Genomic DNA, 22,988 nt, shown 5'->3' with positions numbered 1-22,988 from the left:
CAAACCACACCTCCAAATTCCTGAAGGGAGCAACATAAGCAGGTCATAATTTCTTTAATTACAGTATTATCTGTCTCTGTGTAGAGAGTGTTACTGGCCATTATGAACAATGATGGTAAAATGTTAATGACCTGTAACAGTGTGAATATGTCTTTGCAAGGACACACAACTTCTGAGAGTTCAGTAGCACCAAGAGGTAATTCAGACATACTGTATTTGTTACTCAGTTTCTTGAGAATATTTTGTCTAAGATGGCTTGTGATTGTTCAGTAGCACATATTTTATTCAAATCAGATGATTTTATGAGCATCACAAGTGTTGACACATAGCTGCCTGAGGGTTGTTTTTTAAGGTAGTAGGTTTTTGTTTGGTTGGTTTTTATCTCCTGGTGTTTGAATTGCTGGTGAAGCTTCTCCCTTAAGAAATTTACAGAATATAAACTTACAGGATGTGTGGTAAAAGGGATGCTCAGACATGGGAAAGACTTCCTTCCCATTTACCTGTCTGTTTTCATGAAATATACAGCAATTTGATTTCACACTTTTAAACAGCGCATTTATTTTAATCATATCTGTACCAAGTATGGTTGAAATAATATAGAGAGTGGAGCAGATTGCTTGTTCACCATTTTAGTGCAGCAATATTATTTCTTAAGGCTGTGGTCTGAAAATACATAAATGGTATTATCAGTTCATGTAAGCCACATATAGACGGGAATAGTGGGGTATTTAGTGAGAGATTTAGTGCAGTACAAGGAAATAGTGAGTTTTAAGTGGATTCTCAGAATTTCATATAGCTCAAATTACCTGTTCCACTTTCTTTTCCCAAGAAAGGATTTGATGTATTTAGCCTTTCCCGTCCTTGGATCCTGGGTCAGAGTTGAAGATCCTTGTGCCCTGTAGCTGCCTTGTGCCCTTGCGTTGTGCTCCTTCCCTGTGTCTGGGTTGCTCTTTAATGCTTCAGTTAGGCAACAGAAAGAGAGAAGTTAGTTGAACTGAAGGCAATGTTGATGCATGACCAGATAGAAATTATTAATCCAGGTGCAAAGCTAGAAGATTTCTGTTCATCTGAGACAGCCTGCAGCAGGATCGCTGGAAAGAGAAAAAAACATAATCAGCATACATCATCCTCCCTGCTCCTTTGCAGTGGTGTAATATAAAGCCTGATTGCAAAAGGGGAAAGACATGGAGTAGCAGGGAGCTGTTGATAAAGGGGATTCTCCCTGGCCTGGTGTTACCCAATAAGAACTATGAGGAAATGGGCTGGCAGTTGAACGTTGCCTCAAGTGGCAACTTGAGGCTGGGGACTGTTAAGGATTTTCATGTCCTTTCATGCTGAACACAAATTACAGGAACATTTTTAAGTTTTGTTTTTAAATTGAAATATTTAAATTGTAACATGGTTCCTGATGACTTTGCTGATTGTAGTTTGCTTTACGTGAGTCTGCCTAGCAATATCAGTAACAGCGATTAGTGCAAGCAGACTGTGTGTCTTTTGAATGAGACTCTTCTGTGAAAGGAAGAGAGTTTGCACATCCAAGTGATCCAGCTGTTTGTTTTTTTCTTTGCTTCTGACCCCCACTCTTTCTGCAGTGTCTCAAATAGGTTTTATGTAGTACTGCACAAGCTAGTAGGGACTCAGCTTATATCTGGGAACAAAGGAATAGCAAATCTCTTCTGCCATTGTGTGGTGAAGATTTCTTGCCCTCTTCTGTTCACATTACACAGGTCCTTCACCAGTTCAAGTGCCTCTGAGTTTTGATCTGTGGGTTGCAATAGAGCGTGTACTCTTATCACTTGAAAAATTGGACAGAGACGCAGACGTATTTGCTAAATACAAAGGGGAGGGATGGCTTTTAGACTACAGTGAGCTGATTCTCCTGTCATTCTCTTTATTCTAGAATATTGTGGGTGATGCTAAGCCTAAGGAAGGAGGTAATGAAATTCCGTCATCTCCTGAAAACCAGGAGAAATTTAAAGAGCAGAGGAAAGCAACAGGTAATGCAAAGAAAGACGAAGATGAAAAAACATTAAAGACTGAAAAACGAGTTAAACAACCCGATAAAGAGGGAAAATTTATAGTCATCTCAGAAAAAGGCAAGGTCTCAGAAAAGAATATATCTAAGAATGGAAAAGAAGATAAAGAGAATATATCAGAGAATGATATGGAATATTCAGTAGATACACAAATTGAGAAGAAGCCTGAGAATGACAAGGTAAAGAGTCCACAGGAAAATGCGAAAGAAACTAAGCGAAAGCGTGGCAGACCACCCATAACACCTCCCACAGGTACGTAGCCAAGTTTCATGTTTAGGCATGTACCAAAACACTTTTAAACTTACCTAAAGGAATAAGAAGTATCTTGCTCTTTCACAGCCTGAACCTCTAAAAACTCTTAAAAAATTTTTAGTTCATCTTTGTTCAGGACAGCCAGGAACATACTGAAGTTTGGAGCTTTGGTCGTTTGGTCAGAGATCACATTTAGACAAGTAACCATCGTGTAATATAAAGCATACCTGTAGTAGGGTCAGGTACTACTCTGTGGGTTTTAGAAGGCCAGATTAAGCTGTATTTATGCAAGTCCCATATTTTAGATTGTAAGGCTTGGAAATATGTGTTAGTGTTTCACAGCTTTGTATTCAGTTGATTTTTCTTCTGTTATCTAAATCTGTAGAGCCAAGTTCTCAAACGCTGCAGCCCATAACTTTGGAGTTGAGACGTCGGAAAATACCTAAAGGAGGTGATGTTCCACTGAAGCGTCCCAGGATTGAAAAAAACTTGTGTGAGTTTTTTGGTATTCAGCTCTCACTATGTGTGTGTATAAATATAAAAGTTCTTCAGGCTTAATGGGTGGGGGAGGGATAAAACAGCTGTGGTGTTTATCTTGAACTGTCATAGATGCATTGACTGAAATTGCACATGTTTTTCTCAAATTTGCCATTCATACATGGCATCATCATGCTGGAATTCCCGTTTAAATCTTGGAAGTTGGTTTTCGATAAAGGAGGCATACGTTGTGAGCCATGATGCAAAAGGTCATAGATGTAAGGGTGGCCTCCAATATATAGAAGGCTGTAAAAGCTTTAGAAGTTGTAGAAACTCTTGAGTTACTTGATAGAGGATTAAAGCAGGGGCACTGTAATACTATGTAAATATTCATGCCACTGCAGTCAAATGAAGTCTACTTTGTCTTCGTGTGCTCTGTGTGGAGGAGAGCTGCTGAATTTGCGTGTGTTGATGAGGAAAGAAAGTTAGATTCTCTGTAGCAGTGTCATGACCAGGGAGATGAGCATCTAAAGAAAACTCTTTCCTTTCCTTAATACCACAGTCTTAAACTTCAGTGTGTGTAGGTTATCCAGCTCAGTCATGGCTGTTTGTGTGTCTGAATTGTCTCATCTAACTCTTGATATTACTTAGGCCTGTGGGACAGCTTGTTGAGACTAGCTCCACCATAATGTGATGAACACATCCCCACTGCTCTGCAGTATGCTTCTTTGTGCATTTTACTGAGTGGAAATTTTTTTCTCAGTAAGAAACTAGTATGGTACTGATCTGTATTCATACTTCAAGTCTATTGCTAAAAAGAAAAAAAGTTGAGAGCTTTTGCTATATTTTTATACTTATTTGTAACATAGCACTGTAGCTTCTACAGAGGCCTAATTATCCAGACGTTTTAGCTTTTGCTATTAGCCTTAATCCTTAAAAAACACACTTTCAAGGAAGTCACAGGGAGGGAAAAACTTAGAAGTTTGCTTGTGATCTGCTTGTACTCCTGTAACTGCATGGTACCATTAAATACAACTGTTCCAGCTCAGGAAAAATTTAAGAATTCTTCAGATAATGCAGAGAGAGACCAGATCAGGAGGCGATCTTCAAGACTGTCATCCAGTATTAGCCATGAGATTTTAAATACAGATCTTGTCACAACTTCCACGGAAATTCAAACTTGGAAAGATGCAGTATCTAACCAAAGTGAATCTGAGAAGGGTAAGTGCCTTTGCAGTGTACTGTGAATTTTTGTGATGAGGTGGTCATGTAGTTGTTGATCAGCAGTGCAGAGAAAATTCACAGAAGGACTCTATCACTCTGCTGTCCTAATTGTTTTTGGCTTTTGATTTCCTTTCTGTCAGTAACCTTGCCACTTCCCTTGGGTGATGGGAGCTTTTCCAGCAAAAGAGAGATCTATAGGCTGTAAAAATAGCCAAGGAATAGTTTGGTTTGGGGTTTTTTGATTGGTTGGTTGATTTTCTTTAGTAGGGAATGCAGGTTCTGATTTTGAAAATGAGGTAATTTCAAAGTTTAAACACTTTTCAGATTGTACAAGTAATAGCCTGAGTACTGAACTCAAGAGTTCTTAGAGTTTAATCTTTTTGTTGAACACTACAAGCATCAAATGGGTTTCCTCCCAAATTTTACCCTAAACCAGGACAACAGGGTGGAGATAAACAGTTCCTTTTCTGCCCTGTGCTTCACTGCATTTCCCTTTTGAGGGAGCTCTTATAGTGGTTTGAGGAGGCGTATCGTATTCTGGGATATAAACAGTTAGCTTGTGTGTTTCTAAGCAGCTGTAAATTTATAGGGGGTGCTACAAGTCAGTTGTGTTGCAAAAATTTTGTGACCAAGAGCAAGCAGTCAAGAGCATGGATGGGTATTTTTCTCCATTATAATGTGGTGAAGATTCCCCCCCGCCCCGTGTTCTGCAGTATGCTTTTTTTTTTTGTATGCATTTTACTCAGCAGAAAATTTTTTTTCATTCTAGTCCAGTTAGAAATTCCTGTTGAATCTGACCAAAGTTTCATTGAGCAAGGATCACCTGGAAATGCGTCACATAGCACAGCACTCAGTACAGATGCCAGTTTGCAGGAAGAAAAAGCTGAAGACGCTGAGTCTTCCTCTGTTCCTGTCATAACTCAAGAACCTTCTGCTGCTTCAGTTTCAGGTTTTTCATATTTAATGTTAATGCATTTCTTAAGGCAACTGACACCAGCTGTTTTGTTCTTGTACAAGTGTTAAAATTGTGCATTCTTTCAGTGTTAACCTTGATTTTTAAAAAGCATATTTTTATTCCTTGTGGACTCAGTTTTAATCTTATGCTTTCAAGTTGGACAGCAATTTTAAAAGTGGAAATCGAAAATCTTAAGTGACTGGGTGTAATATTTTCAGCATGTATGATGAAGTTAACATATGCTTTTTTTCAGTGTTTGGAATTCTGGCTTAAATTGAATTTAACACTGTAAATGGTCAGGTTCTTTTTTCCTTAACGTGCTGCAAGTATGTGGTAGTATTACAGTTACTGCAGTTTGGAAATCTTGATTGCACGTTTTTATATCCTTGTGTTTAGACTTGGAGACTTTAGTGCAAATTTATGAAATAGTTCAGACATTTCAGTGTCTATCTTAATATATATACTCTATTTTTTCTTAGCTGGGGGAGTGTTCTTATCTTGCCTTTTCAAATTAGAATTACCTATGCACATAGTAGACTGTCAAAACATGGTGCTGTCCTGTGATTAATTCTCATAACTTTAATCTTTGGATCTACCCGCTAACTGGGGAAACTTGAAGTACATATTTCCTAGTGTATGCTTTATCAAACAAATTTAAGTGTAACAGAGCATTTGGAGAGATTTACAGTTGCTCAGCATTGCTGGAATAATCTATGTGTTGTTTGTTGGTTATTTTAAATTTCCCTCACTTGCACATGCCTTCTTTCACTCACTCTGGCGTAACTGTTCAAGTGACATGTCTTCTCCCTTTCCACTAATGGGAACCCCCCGTGGAGGAGGGAACTGACCTCTTTCCTCCGCTGAGGTTGGATGTGTGTATGGTCTTCTACTGTTTAGAAATACGAGCTCCTTTGAAGTTGGTCTCCTTCAGCTATTGCTGAGCAGTTCTAATTTGGGTTTAAACTCGGTAGAATTCCAACTGAATGTGTAATATTTGTGTGTGTGAGGTCGTTCACACTAGTGGACTGTGTAGGATGTGGCCTGAGCTTGCTTTGTTCGATACAAGCAGCAAAGCTGTGGGAACAGGGCTTGGCTAACACCTACCCAGGCGCTCTGATAGGGTTTCTGCACTCTTGTTCCTGGCTCTTCTGTCAGGACTTGAGTAAGCTAGATTAAAATTATTTTGAGAATATTCACTCACATTGAATTCTGAAGTACAACACTGGTGGTACCTAAAAATCCATACTTCTAAGTGTGGATTTTATTTTATTGAAAGTTGTTTCAGTTAGTATTAGACATGCATCTCAGTGGACATCCAGATGTGGCAAGCAGGTGTTTTTGTTGTAGAGAACTCTTAAAGACTGGGGATAAAAGCTATGCAGGGTCTTTGAGTAAACACTGTCACCTGAAATCCAAGTACAAAAATCTATATTTCCATACTTAAACAACATTAAAAATGTTAATAATGAGCAGTTCTAGATGAAGATTTTAAAATTCATAGATTCTATCACAGATAGATAAATCTATGTAGTTAAAAGTGGATCTGTGGATCTCCTCTCTGTGCTCTGTCTTAGTTGTGGGGTTGTACAAGTACACGCCAGTGCTGATGAGCTGCCTGATGGGGGAACAGCAGAGCTTGGTCTTCTACCTGGTAGTGGTGTGTGTGTATAGCAGCATGACAGTGATAGGTGCCTCTAGGTGGAATCTGAAAATGGCCAGAGGCTTCTGCTCTTGTGGAGGAGTCGGTATGTTGCAGAGCCCAGGTATGCCGTCCTAAAAATAGCTGATGTTGGAGACTGGGAGCTGAATTAACACGTTTATGGATGATTATCAAGGGAACAGATACGGTCCAGATAGAATAACTGTGTGTCAGGCAGTTATGTTTGTTATATTCTCAGTCTACCATCTGTTTTAAAGAGATCTGGGGCTTGGGAAGGGGCAAAGTATATTGTTAGAGAGTAGGTGGTGTGTGTGGGAGAAGAGGGTGTCTGTTGCATATGAGATTCCCACAAAGTACAACATAGGAGTTAGTAATTGGTAACTTTTCATATGTAGAACAAAGGCCATAATGTAACCCAGTATTACTGTTATTATTTGTCTGTAGACTTTAATTCTAGTCACTAAGTGGGAATTGTCTTCCTGTAGGAAAATACTGTAAAATCTGCATTTTCCTCAGTGTGATATGTTAGTGTTATTTTGGCATTGTTGAGTAATGAATGCATGCTAGTAGTACAGATTTTACCTTGCATGATGTATAGGAAGAACATGATTTTTATAGCATTTGAATATCAGGAATTTTTGAGGATGCAAGCATCGCTTTTAAAAAGTGTTTTCTGTAGTCACTGGTTGGTAGATGATTCAAGATTCATAGTGGTTGCACGGCCACTTTGCTGACATTTATAACAGCAAGCATAGTCTGGAGTCTTCCTATGGCTGAGATGTTTTAAAATGTAACATGTTCTGAAAGGGCTATATAGCATTGCTTGTCAAAACTGAAGTTCCCCTTTAAAAAGTTTCAACAAAATTCTGAATAATTACATGTACTGAAAGATTGAAACCCTGTTCTGCAGGCTTTTGGCACCCCTAATGACAAGAAACCAGAAGTGATCAGAATTTAGCTAAATCAAGTTGTCTTTCCAAAAAGTATGTGACAGTTTGTTGGTGAATTTTGGCAGCCAGTTAAAGCTATGCATGTATCCAAAAACAGAAGCATTCCACAGCTGTTCATGTGAGTTTACTCCTAAAAATTCCTTTTACTTTAAAGGTGAGCTGCCTTTGCTTTGCACAGATGTGCTGTCATGTTTGTAGCTGTATTTGCTAGTGCTCTTGAAATTACTTATTTATTTGCATAGGCTTGCATCAGGGATTCTATTTGCCTTATACTTACACCTGCTTTTCTAATTTTGTTCACTTAGCTTTGGGTTTCAGTTAAGGAGAAGCTTCTGTTCTCATCAGTTTGAAAGAGCTGCTATTTCTCCTGCAGCTCACCTCAGTAGGCTTTAATCCCTTCAAGGTAGTGTGAAAGTTGTATTTTTGAGCCTAACAATATATGGTAGGTAAATAAGTCCATCTTGCCTTGCTGACTTAGAGCTCTCTAGGGCGAGACACCACAGTCTGGTCGCAATGTTTCGGTTATGGGTCAAAGTGCAGGTAAAGCCTTTACATCCCTCCCACCTGGCCCTCTCTACAGGTACCTTGAGGTGTAGGTGCACTGCAAGGCTTATATGCTTTACTACCCAGTACTTTTATTGGTACCAATTTATTTCCAGCACAGGGGGAAACTGGTGTGTGAAGGGCTATAGGAAATACTGTCTTGAGTAGTTTTTGCAATGCCAAATAATGTTACATACCAAAACCCCACAAGTTTATAAATATGTAATGATCTGTTATTATTGATGCTCTTACGTATTTCTTACACCAGGCATTGTCTTCTGTGGATTCTGGATGCACTGGAAGTTCTTGGATGCTGTCTTTACCTAAATTAGCTTGAGAAGAGCAATTAAGCAAGATGGTTTTTCACAACTGAGATACTGAAAGAGAGAATTTTTGAAAATAAAGGAAGAAATGTAGTTTGAGAGCTGAAATGATGAAACACTTGGTGAGCTCAGGAAAAACAACACAAGATTTCAGGAGAAATAAGTTGAATGAAATAAGTAATTAGTGAGGACACTGGCCCAGTGGTGTGAAGTGGTCCACACGCACTGTGTAAAAAACTGTCAACTCATGCACGTTTGTTACCATGACCTATCATGAAGATAATGCACCAGAGAATACAAGTTTCTGAGCATTTCAATGTTTAATTTAACAGCAAGTGAAGAAATAATTTGATCTTCACTTAATATTTCTTCGGAGACCAGGAAATGGAGAGTGAAGGTCTCCTCATTTTAGCAAGCAATTGTATGTGGAGGTCTAATGGCTCAAAACTGCAGTAAGGCCAGCTTTAAGTGGGGGAAAATGGGGAAGAGTCCTGTGTGCTGCTGGCTTCTTGTATTGTTGACCTCAGTGTTGCAGGAGATGCCACAGGATGCAGGCCTTCAGTCAGGGTACCATGCTCCTGCAAGATACTCCTGTCCCAGCAGGAGTCGTGTGGAAGAGAGAATTGGTGATGGAGTAAAAACACCTTTGGTGGACTTGGAAGCTTGACGTTGAAAGCTGTGCATTTTACAGTGAACTTACTGCTGAACATGGTCATAACTTGACCCTTGGCTAATTCAGCCCAGTGAGAAGGGTTGCTGACTGGAACGCTGAAGAAATGTTTTCCTGTGTAGTGAAACTTAAAAGGACACAGTGATGTTTGACCATGAGTGTCTGTGCTTAATGTTGGAGTGGCTGACTGAAAAGCAGATGAGGAGTTTGAATTTTGGTTATAATCATGGGAGAAACAGCAGGTGTCAATTTACCGTTCACTTTCCTCTGTACACACTGAAAATACCAACCAAGCTCCTCTTGTAAAGGCAGGCGCTTGACAATCTGAAAACAATGTGCCTTACCTGTTCCTCTAGAAACCAGTTCTAGTGCCATATGTTGTGAGCAAAAATTCTTTTGTGTAAGGATGATAGATGCCCCTTCAGGTGTTTGTGTAGGATGTCATTTTCAGAGCTCACAGGAGCATGGGCTCTCTGGAGGCTGCATTGGAGGGCAGAGTTGGTTGTCAGTTTCCTACTGTGCCTTGGTGGCAGGGAGTTCTATTGTGCTACTTGCAAAGGAAGCAGATGCAGTGACGGGAATGATTGAAGCTTTGTTTCAAATTTTCTGGGATTGTTTGTATTTTTATTACTCAGAATACATTCCTTTTGCACATTGCAAGTAAGTTTTTTTGTGTGTGTGTGCGCTTCCTTTCCCTTTGCCCCATGTCTTTGTTATCCCTATTTCTAACTTCAGCTAATGCAATCCTTTCCTTTTCTAACTTGTAGCTGATCAGTTCGAAGCCATTCTCTATATCTTATCCAGAATCTGTCTGGCTCAGTATAGGGGAAGTGCTCTGAGCTTGGATGCAGAGTCTCATTCTAACAGTTGTGTGATGGTGTAATACTTTCCTTTGTTATCTTTGTAATTTTTGTTTTTTTAAAAGTCTTTGGACCCCATTGCTCCCTTCTGCTGCAGTTGTTTTCCAGCTTCATGTTGGTTATTAAACAAGTAACAAGTTCTCAGCATCTGTAGTCCCAAATGCTGGGGATTTTAGCTTACAGTCAGGAGAACCTTTCTGTGTTTGCTTTCACTAAACCCACAGGCCATTGCACTAAGCCTTCCTGAAACACTTTTTCATTCTTCCTGAATGCAGCTTTTGATCGTCTGCAGTATGTTTTGATTTTGGTATCGGCAAACTTTATCATTCTGCAACTGTGAGTCTGGCGTTGCTGCAGTCTTACTGATGTTCCTGTCAGCATGTTTTTAACATGACTGTGCCAGTGTCTTCCTTCTGGTCATTACCACTGTGAAATACCCAAAATTGTCTTTCGTTGTACCATTTCCTTCTCCAGTTTCACTGCGTATTCTTTTTTTAACCAGCTTGGTGTTGGATATGACTTAATCTTTGCCTATGAATCAGGATACAATTACTTGTGTTTTCTTCATGTTAAAGGTTTGTTTGTACATGGTATTTGAAGGCTGGATGTGCCTCAGATAGAGCTGTCTAGGATGCTTCCCTGCACTGTGAGGGAAGTGATCTTAAGTCTGCTGATCAGTAACACCATTTTCTTTACTGCATGCTAGAAGCCTGGGGGCAAGCTGTACTGTGTTTTCACTCCAGGATTGTGTTGACACTGCCTTTAACACTCCTGTATGAAGCCTTACTGCACTTAGAGAAAATCTTATTCTTGTTCATAATGTTTCTTGGTACTTTTGTCCCTTGTTTACAGCTATTTTTTATAGAGTGTCTTAATTTTCATTCATGTGCTGCATCCCTTCAGTGCTGCATCCCTTCAGTTTTAGATACTGTTGCTATGTTTGGGTCTTGCAGTTAAACACTGCTTTCTTAATCCTGAAAGTCAAAAACTCCTGTAAATTTGGAAATAACACTTTAGTACCAACAAAGCAATTAAAAAATTTAAATTGGAAGCTGGTTTTTTGAAATGTTACCTCCTTTACATTGTCTTTTAGCTGGAGAGGGATTTTTTGATGCTGTTTGTATATTAGTGATGGATAATTGCCTAGATCTATTTAGATCTGTTTCCTCATTTTTACCTCTTATGTGTTGCATACTGGTGACAGTAAATCAGTAATCTGATTTAGTTCAAAATGTTTGAAAATGTAGGACTTTTGTATGTTTCTTAGCAAAAACATGACCTAAAAGTTTCTGAAATTCATTATAGATACAGCCCTGTGTTGCACAGCAGTACTGTGTGGAATTAGTGCCTTAAAATGTTCTTATATTTGAATCTTCAGGCTTTCATTGCTTTTTTGAGAAACGAAGTAAATATTGCTGATAGGGAACATTTTGTCACAGATACAAGCAAGTTTGTTTTTCATTGATGCTTAAAAATGGAAATAATTTTCGATTTTACTTTTAAAATGTTTCGACATACTGCTTCTGTTGTCTTTGGAAGTAACTGGGCTTTAGTGGTGGGACTGTGCATCCAGAAAGCAGGGGGCAAAATAACTGTAAGCAAAGAAGCAGAACTGTTTTCTTGCTTTCACCAAAGGTATGAATAGTTGTGAACAAATAATCTTTAGTGTTCGGATTTAGGGACGTCATCTCTATGTGATTCAGTCTTTTATCTTTAGGAGTGTTATACAGTGATATCAGCTGTTGGGCAAGAGGACTCAGGGAAGCAAAACGTAACATACTAATAAAAACAGTGGTGGCGTGACAGTTTTTATGAGCAGTGTAGGGGTAGAGTTTTCCTTTTAAAGTTACTGATCTTAAAGGCAGATAAGGCATTAACATTTTATTTTTACCATTTCATAGCTAATATGTGTGAATGCATGCTTACTTTACTTCTTTTTGCTGTTTAAGTTTAGGAAACGATTTGGTAAACATAGCATATGCATGGGGCAATTTACCTGTTTTGTTCTTACAGTAACAAAACCTTGTAGGAGAACAGATTTTCTTGCATCAAAAAAAGCTGCAACTATTGACCAAGATCACAAGTTTAGATGCAAATTCTTGGACTGTTCAAAATCCTTCCGCAAAGCCAAGTTATTGCATTATCACATGAAATACTTTCACGGAGTGGAGAAGGCTGCAGAATCACACCAGAACCCTGTAAAAAGAAATATTCAAACCAGATCTTCTTTGGCTTCTGAAAAAGCTAATCAAGAAAGGTCAAAAAGAGGACGGACCACAGCTGGTTCACTGTGTAAGTATGGTGCTGATCTCTCTCTTTTTTTTAAACAGTAAGCAGGCAGGACAGGCAGAAGATACCAGAAATGAATTTTCTTTTCAGCTGAAGGAATCTCTTTTAGAGCTATATCTTAGCATGTTTCTGTGTGGAGAGGAAGCATGATATATGTGTACATCATGTTGTAGAAAGGTATGAAGATGTCCCTTCTAGAATTCAAGATCATGTTCTGGTAAAGATCCTACTATGCAGCTTCTCTTACTTTTCTGGAGTAGCTCACTTGTGTATTAAACCTCTGCTCCCTTTTAAAAACCACAGTTCCCAGAGTTTCTGACTGGATTTTTATTTTTCTCCTGTGTTACAAATTGTATCAGTTGGAGACTTCTGTCCTTTTTTGTATTAGGGAACAGTTCAGATACCTCCAGTTCTGTCCTGTCTTGTCTTTAAGTTTGACTTTACTTATCTGTACTTTATTGCCTTCAGGCACATACCTGGCTGGAAATCTAGTACCAGTTTCTGCAGTATTTACTGTTCTGTGGGATGAAAATCAAGTGCAGTTGTTTCAGCTGTGCTTGAAAAAGATCTTCAGACTACAGATGGTCAATGTTATAGTAAAAAATTTATTGCTTAGCCAGAAAAAAAGAGTAAGTTTTAATTGCCTTGCAGTCTGCAAAATCACATTCACTTCTGCTTCATCCTCATTCTCTGAAGCACATTCTGCATTCCATGACACCAGAGTGGCAGTCTAGGTCTAGTGTGAACTTCAGTGATTGTTGATAACCTGTCCAGACTTGGCTCTTGTGGACTGATGTCTCTTGTATACTGCAAGTCCATAAAACTAGTCATGTCTTCTGTCTTCTCACTGAGCCTTTTTTATCAAATCCGTCTTTCTCCTTGCTGAATTTCCTGATGTCTTTTGTTTTTGCAGTTGATCTTTCTTTAGTACTTTGTTTAAGAATTCCAAAGTCTTGCAAGTTGCTCACAGAGCTCCAGCTCACTACAGCACGAAGTATCCTGCCTTACTTTGCTTCATGGCTGTTTTTCCCAGAGTCCAAAAAAAGACTCTTCATTTGAGGTGCTACTGCTTGTTCCTAACAAGATGAGTGTGACTTTACATGGTGTTACTACATATAAACTCCAGATACTTCTGTATCTTTAAATAATGCAAAGGCATAAAGCTTGGATTAGGTAGGGAAAGAGTTCTCTTTAAATGCATTAGGATGTAATGATTTCTATATATTGTACTTTGCATGCAGCTTAATTGAACTCAAGTGTTGCATGGGAGGACATACCTGAGATAAGCATGGTGTAAAGACTGGCTGCTGACAGCTGCAAAGTGATCAAAACAGGCATTGTACATGTAATGGCCTTTTCAATAACCAGACTGCTATTTGGCTCTTTCAAACTGTGTAATTTATTTGAGAAGTTTTGTTGTGATTGTCTTGAATGCACTGACTAGTGACTCAGGATCTTGACCCTTCCATTTATCCTTTCCTCCAAGTGCAGGTAATTCCTTGTGGAGCTAAGATGTAACTGTATTTGCTTATTTTAAGCCCCCACCCCTCTAATTCCCTGTTTGTGGATGGATAGTTTTCACCTGGATCATTTCCATGATGTCTTTCATAGCGGCTGTCTGCAGAGTACCCTGGAGTGTGTTTGCAGCTGGTGACCATTTCATCAGGGTGAAAAGGGGGGCTGTGAAGTTCTCAAGTCACCTTCACTGTTGAAGCCTGCTCTTTTGGAGCTATAGTACATTTTTTCTTGATGAGGAAAAGCAGTGTCATTATATATTAGTTACATGTCTGACACTAACTGCCACTGTTTTCTAACTCAGTGTGTTCTTAATTTCCCTTCTTTTTGTTTGGTGGTGCTACACAGTCAAAAGCAGAGTTAATGAGGTTCATGAGCTCTTACTATAGTACTTGAAATTTTGTTTTTCTATCTTAACGGTGCATATCAAAAGCCAGTCTGCTAGGCAAGACTTTCTGTCTACTGAACACTTCTACCACCTTTTCAAAAGGCTTTTCAGGAGCTACTGGTTAGAGTGAAAGGTTTTGAATCTGTAATTCAGTCTGGTATGTAGTGGGTATACTTTTCATCTTTACAATCTTTTGTGAACAAAAATTCTCCTGTTTGAAAATAATATATTTAGATATCATTTTACCTTTTGGTACAAATGTCCTTTTCTGTCCTTTTCACTATATGAGGTAGATTTTAGTGCTCAAGAAAAGGTGGCAATTTCTGACAGATAAAACTTTGGGCAGGCATGATTTTTGTTATTCCATAAACTTGAAGATGCTCTTGTTTTAGAAGCTTTGCCCCACCTCACAAGTTTTATTTTAGATTTCTCAGACTCCTTACTCTTTCTGCTACTCATAAAATTAATGATGGGGGTCGTCTGGTGCTGGATTTAAAGTGAAAATACTTGTTCCTTCTAAAGTTGTGCAATAGGAAAATGTGCAATATTCAGAACAGTAGCAAAACCTTGCCTTTGCAATGCTTAAAATGAAAATTTTAACACATAAAAAAGAAGATGGATATTAAGTGGTCTTCAGTGACCATGTTGTGAGATTTGGGAAAGAACAATTTAAATATAATTGCTTTGCACTGAAGTGGAGACCATGAAATTACAATTTCTGGTATGTAAATTGGGCTACTTGACATTGGAATCAAAGCTTCTATGAGCTGGAAAGGTTAATGTGGAATGAATTTGAGCTGTCTCCCCCTTTTTCCAAAGAAGAATCTTGCCTTTGCAGTGGCAAACTTGATGGATAGGTCTCTCAATTGTGTAGTTGCTCTGAAGAGGGAGGAAGGAACTGACATTGCTTGCAGCTTGTATTTTACATATGCCTTACAGAATATGCCTAAACAGGATGACAGGACTTCATGGCTACTGGATGTGTTCAGGCTACGTTTCTTAATTTCATCAGGAAATAGTATGAGATCATTATGATGAAGCAGCTCTTCCCCTAAGTGCCTATTAACCTCCTTGAGTTGCTGCTACTTTGTCTTCAGGATAGAACTGTCTTTACATAGAAGAAGGCAGTTGGTGGTGTGCCTCCCTGGGCTGTAGGAGATGCAGGTGTACCTGCCCTCAGCTCTCAGGTTGCATTACACCTCAGCAGGTGCATTGTAAAGCCACCTGCAGGCCTCTGAGGAGAATCGAGTCATGCATAAATGTATGTGGATGCATAAGCCTAAAAGGTTTTTTGAGTCTGGGCTGCAGATGACTTCAGTGTTGGTCTTAGGTTAAAGAGTTGCTTAGATTTTGTGCTAGTTCTAATAGAGATGTTCTGTCAGAATTATTGCGTGGAAATTAAATGTGGTACTGTATCTGTGAAAATTTTTGTCAGTAAGTTGCGTATTGATTGTTGTAATAAAAAAAAGGAGTAGAACTGGATTCTGTGCCCATATGCATTTTTCTTTGTGGTCCCTTCTTTTTTGCTGCAGAACCCCTTAGTTTACTGTTGAAGTACATTACCCCATACTGTGACTTGAGCCCTGCAGACACTGTAAACAATTTCCTCTGAGGGTCCCAGTTTTCTCTTTCAGATGTCTGTCCATGTTATTTTGTATGAAGTGCCTGCAAAAAGTTATTCTTAATAAAGATTGTTGTTTCCTGACCTATAAAAATCGTTTTTTTCTGACCTAGACCACTCCAAGGGCATGAGGCATAAAGTAGCTTCATTTCTTTCTTTGTACCTGCAAGTCCTAATTTTGACGTCTTGACTTGGTGTTTTTCTGGATTGGTGGCTTTCATCTTTTTAGTAAAATCGACTCATTTGCAGATGTGCTAACATGTAGTTCATGTCTTTGTGCTGATCATATTTTCTGAAATCTGAAAGTCAAATTTGTGTGCTTGCACAACTGATGTGCCAGCATGTCATACCCTGGTGACGCTCTGTATTTACTGGATGCCGAAATTTTCTAGGGAGACGCAAACCTTGTGAACAAGTAGGGATGTTGATAACACGCATGCATGGAAGTGCCATCTGAGGTGATTGGTGTGCTCTTAATGCCCCGAATAACTCCTTAGTGCTGCTGTCAGCACAGTTGTGCTAACGGCAGCCTCATGAGTTGATACCCATTGACTCACAGGACATAGTGTAACTCTTCTGAGAAGATTTGGTCATAATGGAAGCTGAACTCAGTTTTGGGACTTAAGAAGCACTGTACAGTATTAGACTTTGATTTGGGGTGTGGGTGTAGAACAGTAGCCTCAGTCTGGCCAGTTGCTGCCACTCTTGGCTCTCCTGTATTCCTTGCCATTAGGAAGAAAATAAAGGAACGGACCTGCAATTTATAGTTTGGATACTGTAAAAAAAATCTGTCCCTACTGTGGAGTCCATATAAAGCATTTAAAGAAAGAAAAAAATGTTTTGTCAGTACATTTAAATTTTTTTACATAACCTTGTTTATAGAAAATTCTGCCTACACAAAGTTAATTACAGTATGTCCTGTTAGTGTATAAATGACTCCATGCATGAATTCTTTACATGAATGCATGTGAACAAAATAGGTACTTTGTCTTTACTCGTGTTACTGATGAGAGCTGAATTGTATGTAGGTGGGGTTGGCAGACTTGTTTTGACATCTTAAAACATCTGGTTGTCAGTAACAGCTGTTCACAGGCGCACCTCTAGCCTGTTGTGTAGCGGTTGTCAGGTTAATCCTTTGGGAAATTCTCCTGTTTCCTCTTGATTCTGGCTGACTTATGCCTCTCTGCTAGACAGTGGAATGTGCATGGTGATCTACAAATATAGGGTTTTTCCTTACAGCAGGAGAAGATACGCATAAAAACCCTCTGTGTTTGCAGAATTGACAATTGTATTTGGTTTATCATGACAATACAGCATTTGGTTTCTGGGGGTGGCTGTAAGTCAAAATGAAACATGGTCCTTCAGTTCTTGAAAATACCATTGGAAGTTCTCAGCAAGTGATCTCACAGATGTGGATGGTAACTTAGTCTGATTCACATCCTTGGGAATGCAGTCTGTGCTTCCTGTGAATGCCGAGTTATCTTCTTACCTGTGGTCCTACATCAGGGTTCCAGGGCACGGAAAGCTACTGCTTTGTCACTGAACCTCAGTGTGCTTAGTCCTAAGTTCTCTAAAGCTCTGTCCATATTCTGCATGGTTGAGGTAATTTCATATCTCAGGTCTGTGTGTGTTAATTTCTAAGATCCTTCACAGCTTCTGGGTCAGCTCTCCATATGACAGAGGATTCTTCTTCCAGGCTTAGGAGAGAGACACTGGAGAGAAATCCGTGGAAGAAGGCTGGAGACAGTTCATCAGCAATCCTGTTCATCTCCAGTATCTTGTGAACGTACACCTCTTATTCCTATTAGTGGTATTCATTGTCATCTGAGCTGGAAATTAATCTGCTCTGATGTTTAATCACAACATTACTGTTCAAGGATGATGAAAGTGTCATTGCCCAGGGTGTCAGGAGGCTTTTTGTGCCTTTTATGGTTTCTCTGAGGTGGGACACAGGTGTATGTGTCTTCATGGGGCCTGCACAAGCAGCTTTAGGAAATGTAGGAAATCCCCTGTGTACTCCTCATAGGAGTCTCTAATAGTGTGTTCCTGCTGTTGCTGCAGCCTCACGACCCAGTCATCCTGTGACTGGGTGGAAGCAGAGAACTAGGAAACCTTCTGAAGGGTTAAGGTTGGCTTGGGGAGACCAGAGAATGGAAGCCAGTGGCATACTCTGCAGGTGGTACTAATGCAGAGAATTCGAATGTGAGAAATGTGCAAGTTTTAAAGCCACATGCCTAAGTACAAGGTCTTAGTTGTGGTTGTTACAAATAATTGTTCTTTGTTCTTTAGGGAATGTTCTTATAAACTGACCTGTCTGAGTTATACTTCCAAATGAGAAAGAAAAAGGACACTTCAGTGTGGAAGGCTTGTAAGTTTGCATTTCCATGGCATCAGTTTTAATATTTGCTGTTCCAGAAGTTTAGGATGAATTTCCAGAATTTCATCTTCTCAAATTTAATCACAACTTCTGAAGTATATTTGAGAGTGCTCAGAGATCTTGTAGACCCTCTAAACTTTCCTGTCAATGGAACAAAGATGTTTCAAAACCTAGTGTGTTTGTGTCAGTTACCAAAAAAAAAGGCATCCAGTTTATGATAGAGTACCTTGGCCTCTCCCCGAGGACAGTGTTACAGAGAAATCTTACAGAAATATATTAACCCATGTGTCATAAAAGACCAGGATGTATTCTTGGAAAAAATCTCCTTGAATTAAGTCTCAGAAAGCAATAAAAACCCAGTGGACATGAAATACAATTTTGTTCCATCGAGAGCCTCTATGCACCTATGTCAGCCCACAGGAAGTGCCTTGTGCAGAAAAGATTGTGTGACATTTCACCCTGTGCTGAAATACGCATCTGAGTTTCATAAAGTTTGTTAGGGTACTGGTGTTCCCAAAGAGATTATGTAGTACCAGAATCTTATTTCTTGGCTACTGTGTATCATGGGAAAAAGTTTTTTTCTGTTTTTGTCATCCTAACTGATGATATCTTGACCCCTAGTCAGGGAAGCCCTCAGAGGAGTGGGAAGTCAAAATAGACCTGACTTTAAAAAATAAATAAAGACAGCACAAAAAACCCAACCAAACAAAAAAAAAATTACCACAGAACCCATTTCTTCTTATCCTTGCAAAGAGAACTTAGTCATGTTGCAAATGGAAGGTCATACACACACCGTGGTGTTTTTTCAAGGAGTATCTTCTGCTTTAGTAATACTTTGTGGACAAAACCTTCTACTTTCTTGAGGGCAGTATGCACCTAGTGAAAGGCAGTGAATTGCCTGTCTGGACAAAAGGCATCTTTTAGAAACTCTTTTGTGGCAGTTGGGTTTTGGTTTAATTTCTGTTTTTTGTGGCTGCTGTAGAGCACTAGGGCAGGTGACTAGAAGATAAATTTGGTTGTTAAATAGTTGCAAATGGCTTTTTCTTTTTTGTATGGATTTTTTTTTACCCTTAAGTTCTGACATCCTTGAGAGGGAGGACTAGGGAAAATGTCATAATATTTCTGCATCTTGGAGTTTCTTTTGTCTGAAGAAATCCACGTGATTCTGCAAGCTCTACAATGACATGTCTTAATGCTCCTTATTATTTCTTCAACTTGAAATGTTAATCAGGGCAGGGTGGTTGATCTAGTTTCTTTTTTTAAGTGTGCTCTCTGGGACTCTTTCCCTTCCCTTTCCAGTTGCTCTCAGGTTCTGCTCACATTTGTTTCATTAAAGGTGTCTAAGTGTGGCATGTTAATCTTCAGACTAGAAAGAAGTTGCTTTCTTATCCTCTAACTTTTGAGATGTGTATGATGATAGAACTGGATATTTTTGATAAATGTCAGCAGCCTGCCACCTTGGGTACTGGGTCTCATTGGCCAGGATATTTGATGTAATAATCCAAAATGGCAGTGCACTGGTCTTGTTTAGTCTGCTGTCCTGCCTGCCATGCAGCTTTAGCTTTTATCACCTTCACTGCTCTTTTTCTGTGTCCAGGAGCCTTTCAGTAGGAGTTGCTACTTGCAGTTAGAAGGATGAAACTGTTTGACTTAAATTAAATCTCAGGTGAAGCCGTGTCTGCATCTTAAGGTTTTTTTTAATTTTAGGTAGTGATCCTGAATTCTTGCATCTCACTCTTGATTGAAGTACTGTTGTTTCAGTGGTGTGTATTTAAAAACTGTTCTTCCTTATATATGCAGACCTGCTTTATGCCACTTCTCTGTGTGTTACAAAGCATACTTCTAAGAACTAGTTGTGGTTTTTCTAATTAAACCGACTTGGCACCTATTCGCTTGGAGAAACAAATAAAAATTACCCAACCTATATCTCTGTTGAACCAAACTGTTTCTCCTTTCATCTTTTCTTGAAGTCACAGGTTTTCTGGAAGAATAGAGCTTTGGGGAATGCATGGACATCCCCTGTTTCTTTTTGAAAGAAAGGCCCCTCAACAAAAGCTTTGGGAGATTTTAGCTTTTTAGTCAGGTCTAGGACTGAGCTAAGCAGTGTCTGATCAGAAACATTCCGCATGGACTGCTAGAGCTGCTGCTGCTGAAATAGACTGACTTTGGAAAGTATTTATAGCTTTGGACTTGGTCTTTGTTCTCTTTGTAGATGCTCCTCTACACATAGCCCTCAGGAGTACCCCATATAGAGATGAAAACGTAGAAAAAAGAAGAACCTCAACTCCTGTAAGTGCGTTAAATAGTCACCGACATTCTCTTAGAGACCAAACCAGGAACCACATAGCAAGAGCCCTGCGGAGGCCTCGGGAAAGAGTTCAACATGGTACGGCTTTTGGTTTAACATGGAAAGTTAACGTGGAAAGTCTTGGGAAAATTTTAAACATTGTAAGGAACTGATAATATTCTCTATATCTTCATTTAGAGAGAGTAATTTTGTATAAATGTACAGCACAAAATATAAGCAGTGTTTTTTCACTGTCATTTTGTAAGTTTTCATGCTATCTGCACTGGGATTTAGTCTTCCTAGTCTCTTGGTAATATTTATAAAATGTAAAAAGTACTAAAGTATTAAAGGTCATTAAAAGCTTGTAGGTCTTAATTTTATTCTACTTCTGGTTGTCTAAATCATTAAATATTTTAAGTAATCTTGTGCTTACTTAGATACCTAAACTTAAAAAGAGGGAGGTGGGGGTGAGCATGAGGCATGATGGTCGAGGGTGGTATATTTTGTAGGGCTTTTTTTCAATAGTTTTGACCACTTCTGGTAGTCAGCAGTTGCTACTAGACATCTCTGAAGACCTTCACAACTTTGACTATTCAGTGGTGTCATATAAACTCTGTTTATACTGAAATCTACTGTAGTATAGGTGGGTAACAGCCACCTGGGATGGGGTGATGTATGTATACACACACACATGTGCTCATAGAAACAATATATTTTAATATTTTGTATGTATATAAATATATAAATCATTTCCAGCATAATTCTAGATAACTACATCACCACTTTCCTTCAGATGTTTGTGAGAGTTTGAGTCACAGTGATGAGGAAAACACAAAATCTGAGGTTAGACTGTTGTATCTATGACAGATGCTCTGTGTCCTGGAGATCACCTCCTTAGCTGCCTGTCTGTGTTGTTCTGTTGATCGTGGCAAACAGACAGTACTTTGCATCTTGGTTGTCCTTGGGCATCCCTCACTGCCCTCCCTTGCAGGAAGGTCTGAATGAGATCCATCAGCATCTCCTCACTGTTCCTCACTCAGTGGGACATGTCCTATGTGTGAGTGTTGCATTTAGAGATTATAAATTAGTTTGCACAGTGGTGATGTGATGGAGGATGGTTAGCGCTCATCCCAGTTCTTAGGAGTCTCTGCCATTCAAGGAAGTTGAAATCTTCCATTTACAAAAAAAAAAAAAAAAAAAAAACAAAAAAAAAACAAAAAAAACAAAAAAAAAACAAAAAAAAAACCAAACCGTTTAAAAATGTAGTTGCTTTGTGCTTAATTTTTAGGATTTTGGTTTTCAGTTTGTCTTTGTGTCATCATGTGAATCTGTGAGGATGCTCCTAACCTAGACGACTCTCTGTCTGGTCTTATGTCAGTGAAAACTCACTACATTTCAGAGCACTTAGAAGAAACAGCTTTAGACAACAAGATTGTTCAGTACCTGAGGTTTTTTTAAGACTGGTATGATAACTTGAATACTTGTTCTTTGAAGATTTTTTTTTTCAGGGAAACATGCATTAACTGTGTAGTGCATTTGAGAAGATAGCTGCACAAAGAAATCTGTAAATACTGAGTCTGCTCAGTAAGTCTCCTGGATGCTAAACAGAGCTGATTAAACATGACTGATTTGCAGTTTCTCAGTGAACTGTTTGTGCCATAAATACGCAGCTGATGAATTGGAGTTTACTTTTGACATGTATGAAAGAGGTTGACATAAAAAGCTGGTATTGCTGGTTTGCTTCATAAATGGTTACAGACGACCTAGGGTTCTCAAATGGTTTGTGCAGGTGAAGATTCCTTACAGTATAGGGTGTCTTCAAGTGCCTATTCAGATCTCTATTATCTGACATTGAAATAGGTTTTCTGAATGGAATGTTGAGTGGCTCAATCAGCCAAGCGCTCTGAGAGCAGAGCCATTTTGAGATACAAGGCATCCTTCCATAATAGGTGTTGATTACATCTCTGAGTCAGGATATTTTACTTAAGGAGCTGCATTATTATCTAGAAATTCTGCTGTTCAGATCTATATCTGAAAGACAGGATGCAGCCAAACGCTGGGGTCTGGAAAGCGGATTTGTGTACATGACCTTGCAACAGGGTTATACTGAGCTATGCGTGCTCTGGAAACATGCTTTGAGGATAGACTTGATTGATGGCTGTCAGTCATTCAAAATTTGTGTGTTTTTAATCCTGTAAAATAGGATGAAGAACAGATGTTGAGAGAACAGTAGTTAAAGACAGCTGAACCAGTTACTCCATTTTCAGTATCAATAAAGTACTTGATTGGGGAACTGAACTGAAGTTTGGGGTGCTTGGGTTTTGTTCTATTACAATGCTATTGAAATGTCCAGTCATAATAATTTAGAAAGTGGAAGTAACAAATACTCAGTCTTCTTTATGATTTTTGAAGCATGGAAATAATCAGTGGGTACTGGTGTGCATTTGATTTCTCCAGGATACTCATATTTTGTTACAGGACAGTCAAATTAGGACTTAAAATAGATCATTACAATTGAGAGCTGGGGAATTCTTACAAATAAGTTTTCTTCTTGGTTTTTA

At 39.0% G+C, this 22,988-nt stretch overlaps 1 protein-coding gene across 4 annotated transcripts in view; it reads left to right on the top strand.

The window, feature by feature from the left end:
• Positions 1 to 22,988, top strand: part of PHF20 (PHD finger protein 20) — a 67,814-nt gene that overhangs the window by 24,153 nt on the left and 20,673 nt on the right. For all 4 annotated transcript variants that reach the window (XM_066330534.1, XM_066330531.1, XM_066330530.1 and 1 more), the window contains 6 exons: positions 1,901 to 2,288; positions 2,674 to 2,781; positions 3,810 to 3,986; positions 4,759 to 4,938; positions 11,964 to 12,242; positions 20,353 to 20,526. In XM_066330534.1, coding sequence (XP_066186631.1) covers positions 1,901 to 2,288; positions 2,674 to 2,781; positions 3,810 to 3,986; positions 4,759 to 4,938; positions 11,964 to 12,242; positions 20,353 to 20,526 — 1,306 coding nt within the window. The remainder of the gene's footprint in view (positions 1 to 1,900; positions 2,289 to 2,673; positions 2,782 to 3,809; positions 3,987 to 4,758; positions 4,939 to 11,963; positions 12,243 to 20,352; positions 20,527 to 22,988) is intronic.

Source organism: Sylvia atricapilla, chromosome 16 (assembly GCF_009819655.1).
Source record: "Sylvia atricapilla isolate bSylAtr1 chromosome 16, bSylAtr1.pri, whole genome shotgun sequence".
Lineage (NCBI taxonomy): Eukaryota > Metazoa > Chordata > Aves > Passeriformes > Sylviidae > Sylvia > Sylvia atricapilla.
The sequence above is the reverse complement of the archived record's forward strand: the minus strand, read 5'-3'. Positions and strand labels throughout refer to the sequence as shown.